The sequence below is a fragment of the Myotis myotis genome, unplaced genomic scaffold (genome assembly GCF_014108235.1).
Source record: "Myotis myotis isolate mMyoMyo1 unplaced genomic scaffold, mMyoMyo1.p scaffold_m19_p_1, whole genome shotgun sequence".
Lineage (NCBI taxonomy): Eukaryota > Metazoa > Chordata > Mammalia > Chiroptera > Vespertilionidae > Myotis > Myotis myotis.
This window is the reverse complement of record NW_023416313.1, coordinates 205,921,156-205,932,603: the sequence shown is the minus strand read 5'-3', so window position 1 is coordinate 205,932,603 and position 11,448 is coordinate 205,921,156. Positions and strand designations below refer to the sequence as shown.

The 11,448-nt window shown below is 47.1% G+C and overlaps 1 protein-coding gene across 3 annotated transcripts; it reads right to left on the bottom strand.

Annotated features, from left to right (window-relative positions):
- Window positions 1-2,433: 2,433 nt before the first annotated feature.
- On the bottom strand, window positions 2,434-11,192 carry AHSA1 (activator of HSP90 ATPase activity 1). Of its 3 annotated transcripts, XM_036314130.1 has the most exons (9): window positions 10,920-11,190; window positions 9,371-9,561; window positions 7,439-7,521; window positions 6,929-7,046; window positions 5,796-5,884; window positions 4,727-4,855; window positions 4,169-4,270; window positions 3,171-3,222; window positions 2,434-2,827 (listed from the first exon to the last, which is right to left on the bottom strand). In XM_036314130.1, the coding sequence occupies exons 1-9, from the start codon at window positions 10,997-10,999 to the stop codon at window positions 2,655-2,657; spliced, it is 1,017 nt and encodes a 338-aa protein (XP_036170023.1). In that variant the 5' UTR covers window positions 11,000-11,190; the 3' UTR covers window positions 2,434-2,654. The 3 variants fall into 3 exon arrangements, with proteins under 3 accessions (XP_036170023.1, XP_036170038.1, XP_036170033.1); XM_036314140.1 differs by lacking the exon at window positions 3,171-3,222 and having other exon boundaries at window positions 2,688-2,827; XM_036314145.1 differs by lacking the exons at window positions 6,929-7,046; window positions 7,439-7,521 and having other exon boundaries at window positions 10,920-11,192.
- Window positions 11,193-11,448: the final 256 nt, after the last annotated feature.

Genomic DNA, 11,448 nt, shown 5'->3' with positions numbered 1-11,448 from the left:
TGCGCCAAATGCCAGGAGCCACCTTGGCCATGCATGGCTTATGACCACCACTACTGTTTCCAACTTTGCTGCTCCAGCCACCTCAATGGTTTTGCACGATTTTCCCCTCTGGTTTTTCTCATCTGGGATCCTAGTTTAGGAAAGAAGGGTCCAATTGAATTCTTTTTTTAAAAAGAATAGTTTATTGATTTTTTTAGAGGGAGGAAGGGAGAGAGAAACATCGATGTGAGAGTTAAGATCAATCAGCTGCTTTCTGTACCCCTCCACCAGGGATTGAACCTGCAACCTCCACAACCTCCCTATACACGGGAGGATGCCCAACCAACTGAGCCACACTGGTTCAGGCTCAAATTGAATTCTTACTAGGGTTTAACCAGCAATACAAAGCCTGTTGGATCCTGCTGACCTCCCTTGTCTCTTGGAAGATACGGTGTTTCAGATCCTTTGTCCCGTTATTCACAAAAGGGACCTAAGTATGCTTCTTTGGCTTGGCCATTACAAGATTTTCTTAACATGTTGAAGCACTTCTCAAAATGAATTCCTGATATGGAAATCACCTGAGATACCTATCAAAATGCAAGTTCATAGACCACACCCATTGAGTAAGAATCTCTAGTGGTGGGGTCCACTTTTCTGCATTCAACAGATGGTTCTTAGGTGAGGAGACTCCTTGGTCTATGATTTACAATTTGGCCAATTAACCAACTTTTCAAAATATTCATTCTTGCTCCAGAAAAAACATGTGGGCTCATGAGTACAGAATTAGCAGATACCATTTGCTTAAGGCTGCCAGCTGCCAGCACGTCTAGGTCCATCATCTCTACTTCTCTAAGTCACCTGTTATCCCCATTATACAGATGAGGACATTTGTCCCAGGAAGTGGCATATTTACAATTCAAACCCAAGCTGAACCAAGTTCACAGTTTTGTTTTTAGATACATCATTCCGCTTTGTGGGCTCAGATGGCTAACAAATGCTGTCAAATGGCTGTGGGAAACATTGGAACAGCCATCAGTACTGGGGATGTGACATGATCATGTGTATGTCATGTAACAGATACTTGGCTTAGTGCTTTGGTTTGCTTTAAGGTGTCTGTAGACTTTGCCTTAGGACTTGTTGTAAGTACTATTTTCTTAATTGGTTACTCTCCAGCCAGGCGTGAAAGGGCTCCTTTTTGACACTGGTCTCTGCTGGAGTGGAGTCTGTATTAGGAGAGGCCTGTTGATTTAAGCTGGAGTCCAGGCTTTTTATCAAAATACCTCTTTTTGGAGCCGCAGGAAGCAGATATACAGAATTAGATGTGTATTAGTTCAGTCCCGTACTCTTTGAGTAATTCAAGACACAGGTGGCTTTTGGGGGTCAAAATTATCCAGATCAGTGCTTCTTTTCTGCTTTAACTACAACATTGTGGCCAAGTCATTTTGGTAGCATTAGCCTGCGGGCCCGCCCCCTAATAAACAGGCGAAAATAGGAGGAAAATAGTTGTAGCTGCAGGAGGTAGTGTCCCGGGGAGCAGGCATTGACTCATCCTGGGGGGCGGGACGCCAGGGCAGGGGAAGTGACCCTCCTGTCCAGATAGCTACCTCTCCTGCAACAGGGCAGGGTGAGCCCCCTAGACTGAATCCTCAGCACTTGGTCAGTGCTCAGGAAGCTTAATGCAACGAGAACATTCACTTCTTCCTCTTTCTGGGAGTGCGGAGGCCTGGAATTTTCTACTCCAGGAGGGATGCCTAACATACTAGCAACACAGCTGCTGCTTTGTGGAAGGGAGTCCGATGACAAGGCTGTAGACAGTGGTTTAGACTTGAGTCCTGGCTCTGTGGTTATGGTCCCTCTTCCAAATCCCGACTCTGCTAAGTATCAGTTGGTTCTTGGATGTTACTTAAGAAATCCAAGGGTTGGGTTCTTGTAAAACAGAAATAATGGTAGTATTTATTTCATAGGGCTCTTAGGGGAATAAATGAGCTAATACAAAGAAGCTACTCAGGGTAGTGTCTGGTACATAGTATCTGCTCAATAATAAACAGAAGCTGTTAACCCAAGGCCTATAGTTCTCTGCCACAGGGTGGGAATTTCTCCCCATATCTCAAATCAGTACCTGGTGATCACCTATTCTCTTAAAAGGTTAAGAGGCCATGGAGAGTGGAAAGCAAAGGATGCCACCTCCACCAGTGGTTTGCTGACTCTGTTTATGCCAGAGCCAACCTGCCTTTCCTTTCCCTCAGTGAGAGGAGCAGACCCATCTGCCAGCCTGCGGTATGAGGCCAGCGCAGGAGTGCTTGGAGACAGGCGAGTCCCCTCATGCCTCTTAATCACATACATTTTTCCAGAATGGAGGCAAGGCCTCATTTCCGCCCTCGTTTTTTTAAAAATTCAAAACCATCAAGGGAACTCTTAGTACCAGCCACCCAATCAACACAGGTTCCAGATATGCACATTTTTTAAATTATGTTTATTTAGCATATGTACACATAAAAGAGAAATTGCCCTCTGATCCCTCCCAGCAGAAAACATGCACAAACCCAAGGTATACGCAAGGGAAAGGGCCCCGGCCCCAAGTTAGTGGTTGGGATGGTGCAATCCTGTGAGTCAAGCCTCAGTCAGGAGAGGGCTGGACTGAAGTGTCGGGCAGGCTGGAGCTCCCGCTGCTGGCTCTAAAATAAGCGTGCGCCATAGCCAAAGGTCTGTTTGATGCCCTCGAAGTAGTAGCGCTGCCAGCCCTGCCGTGTCCTCTCCTCCTCGGGAGCAGGGATGCCTCGGCCTTCCATGCACAGCTCAGTCTCTCCATTCTTATCACTGAAGGTCAGCGTGATGGTGGCAAAGTGCCCTGGAGAAAGACAGAGGGGAGGGAGGCTTCAGATCCAGGGTTTCCAGGAGAAAATAAAAAGTAAATAAAAATCCTGGGGTTAATGGCAGTAAACAAATATGCTTACTGCCCGGCTGCTGTGGCTCAGTGGTTGAGCACCCACCTATGAACCAGGAGGTCACAGTTCGTTGCCCAGGTGGGCACATGCCTGGGTTGCAGGCTCAATCCCAGTAAGGGGCGCACAGGAGGCAGCTGATCAATGATTATCTCCCATCATTGATGTTCTATCTCTCTCTCCCTCTCTGAAATCAATAAAAATATATTAAGATAAAACAAATCAAAAAGCACAAATATGCTTGCTTACCTTCTGGCCAAGATTTGAACCTCCACTTCATCGCAATATGTTTCTCAGGGACCTAAAATACCCAAAGAGATCAGTCTATACTAAGGATTTTCAACACTTCTCATCTCATGGTGTACATAAACTATTACTAAACTTCTGCGGCACACCAAAAAACATATTTTGCCAATCTAACAATAAAAGCAGGTATAATTTTGGTTCATTCACACCAGACAGTTATTGTTGTGTTGGCTGTTGTCATTTTTTAACTTTAAGAATTTTTAAAAGAGAGGAAGGGAGAGTGATAGATAGTAACACTGATGAGCAAAACATCACTGATCAGCTGCCTCCTGCATGTCCCCTTCTGGGAATCAATCCCTCAACTGGAAATCAAACCGAGACCTCTTGGTTCCTGGGTTGACCCTCAACCAATGAGCCACACCAGCCAGGCTGTTGTCATTTTTAAATTTGACAATCTAAGGGAAAAGAGGTCAGTGCCCCTCATGAAATAGGTACATATTGCATGTTTTGAAAATTCTTGTGGCTTACCAGTGAAAATCGCGGCTATAGACCAATTGAAAATCGCTGCTTTAGACCAATGTGCCCAAGCCTGGCTAGGTTAGCTATCTGCCTTACATACAGAGTCTACCATCAGTGCAATTATACTACTTATGAGGGCAAAGTGGACCACAGAGTTCCTAATATCTCCTCTTAATCCTAAGTGGGATGTGCTCAACTGTGCCCAGGTGAAATTTCAGTGCAGCAAATGGAAAGCCATAGCCACCAATATATACAACCTCTCTTCCATTAGTTCTTCTAGAAAGAACTGATTTTAACTCCGTTAAGGAAAAAATTCTAGGAAAGCAAGAGAATCGAAATGGCAGCATTATTTTGAAAAACAAAACAAAAGAGATTAATAACCAAAGAGATAAAAGCCTTAAATTTTACCCAGAGTGGAAAAAAGGAGAAATAATATTCTTCTGACCAGACAGAGGCTGCATCCTGGGCCTGGAGGTACTCACCAGATCAGTGAATTCCCCAGTGACATTGCCATCTACCAGGTGAAACTTCCCACCTTTGTCTGCTTCTAGCGTCGCAGGAGCATGGGTAAAGGCCTGCACCAGCTGTAGAAAAAACAAAGTAGGGAGAAGATGCATGACTTTCAGTGGGATCCAGGGACAAATGGCAACCGACACCTGCATGCCTCCACGCTCATTCCAGACACCACTTTGCCCAATGACCGTTCCAGGTTCTATTCTATTCCATTGCAGACCAGGCTTTGACTTGAGTGAGTGGGAATCCATGACATTACTTCAGCCTCACTGTCTAAAAAGAATGATTCCTAGTGGTTTCCAATTAGAGGACCCCAAACTAATATATATGAGAACAAAGAGGGCAAACACACTTCGAGGAGTAGGTTGAACAAAAGTGGGTTTTCCTTTGCCTCTGCTTGGAAGAGGAAAGCCTCAAGGCTCTACTCACTGGTACTTCCTCTGATGATGGGGATGCGCCCACAACCCAAGTCACCTGGCCTGGCAGGTGCCACGAGGCCGTCAGACAGGCTACACTTATACACTTACCTCCTGGGTGGTGAGCACTCTGTAGAGCTCCTCTGGGGACGTCAGGAAGGTGTCTCGCAGGGTGATCTTACAAGTGGGGATTTTGACACCAACAGGTCTGGTCTGGGTTTTTGAAGGAGCAGATTTAGCCTGTGAAAGTCACAATGAAGTTGTTAGAGTAACGGTGAAACCTCAATTAACATGGCTTCCGGGGCAAATGTGCATTTAGTCTCACAAACTTATTCACCTCCAAGGCTAATTGTTCCAAGGGGTTGGAGAGAACTTGATGTGTGTTTCAGTCACAAGGGGAACTTTTCCAGAAAATCCTTAGTTCCCACTGAAAACAACCACTTTAGGTGAGGGAAGACCACTACTGTTTTAAAAACCCATCAGCAGAAGGACATGTTAAATCACTAGGTATTTCTGAAGAGCACACTGTAATTCTCAAACAGAATTTCTATGCTTAAATAGCTCAAAACTGTACCTCCAACCCCACCCCATCTCCAAAATATCCTCCACTGTGCTGACAAAGGGTAATAGGGCTGAAAACTGAGTGCTGAGCCTGAATTATGCAAGTTCCATTTCCAGAAAAAATGTACTTGCTCACCCTGCCAATGGGGTGAAATCAATCAATTTTCTGATAGGTGAAGTTAGTGGCCTAACCCAATACCTTGATGAGACCTCTAATAACGAAGTATGAGATATTAACACCCCAGTTAGAAATAATACTGAAGACGTATATGGGTGAAGACCATGCTGTGTCCACAGCGTGCAACCAAGGGTGAGACTCTGAAATCCCTAAGGGCTTACATTTGCTCTAGCAATAGTTATAAATGAATAAAAACCAGGTGAAAGATGGGTAGACAAACAACTACATATTGTGGACTCTTAAAAAGCACCACACTAAACAAAAAACAAAACAAAAAAGAAAGATTAAAAAAAAAAAAAGCACCACAAGCTGCTCTGGCTTAGAGGTTAGTCAGAGAGCAGCAGAAATGTGGCCTTAGGAGGAGGCAGTATCCCAACACCCTTTGCAGACAGCCCCCCACTCTCTCCCCCCGCCCTGCACACATGCTGGAAAACCGTTTACCTTGCGCTCCTCAGTTTTCGGTGCTGGCTGACCAGCTGGGGCTACTGACTCTCCATTCAGCGTAGGCAAGATCATGCCCTGTGTGAACTCTGAAAAGATAAAAAACCCCGCTCTGGAAAGTTACTTCTTAGTTGAGATTTGGGGTTTCAAGCAGCTTAACAAATATGGCCATCTTAATCCAGAATGAGCTGATGACGAGGACAGGTCTATCTACTTTACATTTTTAGCCCTGGTCTAGGCTAGGCAGGTATCTGAGTATATGTTATATAATGTAGCATGTTCACTGGAATTATTTTAAACCCGACTCAACTGGAAGCATTACAACTTGTTAAATGTACGTGAAGTCTATTATGGAGGGTAGCCAATGAATGTCGTACTTCCAATGACTTCCAGAGTGGGGCAAGATACCTAAGGATGCGTGTTTACTACCCTTTCTCCACTCTGCGTAGGTAGAACGGCTACAACTAGTTTGGCATCAGAGCACAGGTTCCCACCTTGTAGGCTGGTTCCCTCTGATGGTCATTACATGTGCTCCACCAGGATAAAGCCGTACTGGCAGAGCTGGAATTCTAGGGAGAGCTGAGCTGGTTAGTATTCTAGTCACCCCCTAAAGGTCCCTGGAGAATGCATATCAGAGATACTCCAGGACTGTGCTCAAGCAGTGAGGCTGGGGATGCAAGTCTGTACACCAGCATTGTCCAAGAGAAGTGTAATGCCAGCCTCAGGTGTAATTTACAATTTTCTAGTAGCCACACAAAAAACTTAAACAGGAAAATTAATTTTAAAATATATTGAACCCAATGTACCCAAACTATCACTTCAATATATTATCAATATAAAAAATTTGATATTTTACATTCTTTTTTGTACCAAGTCTTCAATCCATTGTATTTTATACTCAAAGTACATCGCTATTTGAACTAGACACATTTCAATTGCTCAACAGCCAGCATATTAGACAATGCACCTCTAGATCTTTTCTTCCTCAGAGTGTATACATTGACTTCAAGATGAAATAAGGCCCCTCCCCCCAAATCTTTACCCATTTGCCAAAGAAAAGACTGTCAAGCCCCTTTATCAGAGTCTGACAGGTGGAAACTACCTCAAGGCATACGTAACTACTCCAGGGATACCTGTTTTGAGGGTGCTGATGTAAATTCCCATTGCTTCTCTGAGAAGTTTCACCCCTTCTTCTTTCATTAAGGCCACGAGATTTGTGTCAGGCTCATCTTTGGCAAGGCTCACACTAATCTGAGTGAAAGATCAGAAGTAGGTGGTAAATCACTTGAGGGGTACCTGCGCTGTGGACTGTGGGTGCTGAGCAATCAGATAACTGACGTTTCCAAAGGAAACGGGTGAGGGATGGGGCATTCGTACAATCCCCATGAGTGTCCCTTCTCAGGTTCTCTCTGCCAAGGCAAAGGTGGCCAATGTTAGAACCCACATCACCAGCTAAAGCAAAGCAGCTAAAGAAGCACAGGCTGCTCTGGAGGCTGCCAGTGGCACCACCGACCTAGAAAGTCACCCAAACGGGGTTCTGAACGTGTGGGCCCAGCTGGCCTTTACTTCTGAGTGACAGCTCATTTTTCTCCTCTGAGAACAAGAGGATGTGGAGCACAGAAGAGGAGTTAGGAAGCACAAACCTCTACTTCATCCACGCTGTTTTCATCAGACAAATTGGGGATCTCCACATGTCCCTTGTACTGCACTCCAGACTTAGAGGTACCTGTCAAAAGCAATGCAATGTCACTTTCTCCTCTGCGCGAAAAGTCATCTGCTCTGGAGCCCTAACTACTACCCTGCTTACACTCCTTTTGGACGACTGAACTGACCCTCTTTATTCTGAGAAAAATGCGACACGACACACCGGATGCAACTGACCTTCCCCCAGCAGAAATGTCTTTCCTCGTCAAATTTCTTGAACTTGTGTGTTATTACCATGTGGGACCAAGAACTGCCAAATTCTGCCAGGGAGGACTCGAGTCAATAGCCAATACAGTCAGTTCTGCTAGAATGCTTAGTTAGAAAACACAAATTTGTCCCAATGTGACTGATACATTAGGGGACATTGGATCATAACATGAATTTCACATTGGCTCATATGTGATTCCCTCTATGAGAAACACTAGGTGAACATAAAAAACCACACCATTTAATTGAGCGGCACAGGAACACACAAAACACATCTCAAACATCTCCTTGCTAGTGACTTCAGTGCACTATGCCTGTTATAAGCCACGCCATTCACAACTGGTGTTATCCAGTTCCTTCTGATTTTAGATGACCCTCCTCCCATCACTTCACAATAACACCCAAGCCACAATTCGGCCACCCATTTTCACAAGTAAACTTCAGGTCTTTTTCAAGTAAAGAACCGTATTTATTGTATTATTTATGTATTTCTTATAATTTAACATGTTTAAAACTGTGCTATCCACATTTACGTTCCTAAAATTTCTTGTTAATCCTCACCCCAAGGATATTTTTCCCATTGATTTTTAGAGAGGGAGGAAGGGAGGGGAGGAGGGAAGGAGAGAGAGAGAGAAACATTGATGCGAGAGAGGCAAATTGATTGGTTGTCTCCCACAAGTACCCCAAGCAGCACGGGATTGAACCTGCAACCTAGATATGTGCCCTTGAGTGGGAATTGAACCCCAGGGCCCTTCAGTTGCCTGGGCCAATGCTCTAACCACTTAGCAAACACTGGCCAGGGCTTGTTCTTAAATTTTCAAAAACGAGTCATTGATGAAATTTTTGCATGTTGTATACCTAATCCTCTCTTCTGCATTAGCCCTCTGGTTTTCATTGAGCAACTTTGCATAGTGCAGTGACTTTTAGGAATACATTATAGCAGAACTGACTGTATTTCAAAACATTTATTTACTTTCACTTCACGAGGCCTCAGTTTCTCAATCTATGAAAAGAGGATGGGGCAAGATGATACCTAAGGTTCCTTTTAGACCACTATGCTTTAGTTGTTAAATCAAACAAAAAAAAAACCCAAACCTGATACATCTATTTTCCCCCTCTTTATTACCATTCATTTGAGAAATATTTACTGAAGCATAAATTTATTTTATGATGTGCCTCCTACACATAATTCTTTAGCTTTAGGGCCTTTTAAACTTCAGCCTCCCAACTGAAGGACCTTCTAGTAGGGCATATGCATGGTCCCAATTCTTTGCTAGTATCACAGAAGGAACAGAGGATAAAGCTGCCCCAAAGTAGTCACATGTGAGCTTTGCCAGCACAGTGGTTTAACCTGCCAGAATCACACTGAAGGCAATTAATAAGAGCAAGACCAAAAAAAATAAATAAATAAATCCCTCTCCCCACTTTCCTATCATCCAAGTGACAGAAGTAGCTACAGCCCAAGCCCCCAAAATATAGGTGCACAGCGGCTTCACTGTGGCGACTCTTTGAGACTCACAGTGAGGAAACCCACTTGGTGTCCCAGCATCCCACACTGCTTTCTGTAGGTCACCGAAGCAGCACACCTCCCCTGCAGCTCATGACCTCTTAAACCTTGTGCCTGGCTCCTTAACACATCCGCCAGTGCAGCCCAGCACACTCACCTGTCCAGTTTAGTTTGATGCTCCACTCATAAAAGAAGATAAGTTTGCCTTTGCGATTGTTAATGGACGCCTCTCCATCAAGCTTGTTCACTTCTGTCACCTCACACTTGCCTTCCTCATTTTGCACCCGCACTGCCAGGAACAGTGTTTTCAGCTTATCCGTGGACCAGTTTGAAGCATCCCTCTCTGTCCTGCAAAACAGAAACAAGGCTATGGACCAGCAGCCAACTCAGAGCACTCTGCTTGCTCTAGTCAAGGGAATGACAGGCTAGCGGAGGCCTGACAAATGGTTTGAAAATGACAGAAAACCCTCAGTCCCATTCCGGTATGTCCACAAACGTGTCACTCTCTTTTAGGAAGACAAGGAGTCACATACTGTCAATGAGGACAACTGCTGCACAGAACAGTCACAAACTAAATCAGCATAATGGTTCTGGGTGGGTATTTGACAGGGCACCTTCACGCCGCGCACAGTGCCACTTGACCCCGTGGAAATCTGTGCACATCTTACCGAAGCAAGCAGCACAGAGGAGGCCACAGAATGCATGAAAAGTCCAGGGGCGAATAAACCAATAATCTTGACCCGATTAGCACAGTGTTCTGACCTGGCAGGTTCAGGCCGTCATACACGCCCTACACGTTGTGAGCCCTCTAGACGGGCCGTGAAAACAATGGAAGCCCAGAGCTTCAAAACAAACAAAAATGAGGCCCAACACTCCGTGTCCGTTCACAGGAGCGGAGGCCGGGCTGAGATAAGGAGAAGAAAAAGGACTATCTGCCTGGCAACTTACTAAACGAGCAGAGAGGAACGGCAAAAAGCTGCAACAAAGTGAAAAACAAACACACAGTGAAGACAGTATGAACAGAGAGTTCAGCGAAGTCGGGAGACAGGAAACTCCCCCCGGAAGATTTCATGCAGGAGAGGCGGCTTTGGAAGAGGGCTTAGGATATAAAACCACGCTTGCCCGGCAACCGGGGGCAGCCCCTGCAGTTACAGCACAACCGACCCAACAGTTCCGGGCGAGGCCAGGCGTCCTCACCGTCCTGAGCTCTGGGCGCCTGCGGAGCACGCTCCAAACCGCTCTCGGGACAGAGGCGGTGGTCCCCAGGACTTCCCATTTCATCCCTAAGCCGCGAAACAGGAATCCGAGCCCCCCCCCCCCCCCCCCCCCCGTCCCCCGCGTCCTGCGCCCGAGCCTTACACAGCGACCTCCCCACGCGATCCGCGCCCGCCGTTTGGCCGCACTGTCTCCTCCGACCACGTGCGGGGACCACCTCTTTGCTCGGGCTGGAAGCAGGAGCCGGGGGGTTATGCTTTCACCTCTCGGAAACCCCTCCTCTGGGGACACCCCTCCACGCTGCTCCTCGCCCCCTAAACACTGAGACGGCAGCCGGGGGAGGCTTGGGGCTGGGACCACGGCGTGGAGAAGAGCCCACCCCCATCCCGGGCAGGGCTGCCTCGGCCCCAGCTTGGTCCCGGCCGAGGTCCCGGGGACCCCGCAGCCCGGCGCGGCGCGGCGCTCCGGCGGCCTGGCCCGCTAGCCCTCACCAGTGCCAGTTGTTGACGTTGGTGGCGTCCGCCCGCTCTTCCACGATCCAGCGTGGGTCACCCTCGCCCCACTTGGCCATCGGCTTTCCAATCGCGCCGTCACCAGGTCTCGAGCAGCCCCAGCAACCACCTCCGTACCGCCTGATCCCGAGCAGCGCCAGCAACCACTTCAATACCGCCTGGTCCGAGCACCCGGCAGCGCCTAGAAACTACTAGAAGCGGCCGCAGAACCTTCTGGCTTGCTTTTCCCTCCACCCCCCACCCCCTCCCCGCCTTAACTTCCGGCTCCTCCTCACTCCCACCCGGTACTTCCGTCCCCCCTCGCCGGACTTGGCTTCCGCCAGTTCTAGGGTTCTTTCAGGCTGCCTTGGGTAATCAAGGGGCCCGAACCGCAACCGCTCATTCGACCTCTCCTAATCCGCAGGGACACAAAGGACACGTCTCATTGTTTTCCTGGACCCCGAGTGGCCTCTGCTGAGCCTCCTGGGAGTTGTAGTCTCGCTAAGTGACCCGCTGGGTAACTACGGAA

Excerpts from the sequence above, each read along its gene's own strand:
- AHSA1 (XM_036314130.1), bottom strand. The coding sequence starts at position 10,999 with ATGGCCAAGTGGGGCGAGGGTGACCCACGCTGGATCGTGGAAGAGCGG. Across the intron at positions 4,271-4,726 it reads GAGTGCTCACCACCCAGGAG|CTGGTGCAGGCCTTTACCCA; the intron begins GTAAGTGTATAA and ends TTTTTTCTACAG. Across the intron at positions 2,828-3,170 it reads GTTCAAATCTTGGCCAGAAG|GGCACTTTGCCACCATCACG; the intron begins GTAAGCAAGCAT and ends GTCTTTCTCCAG.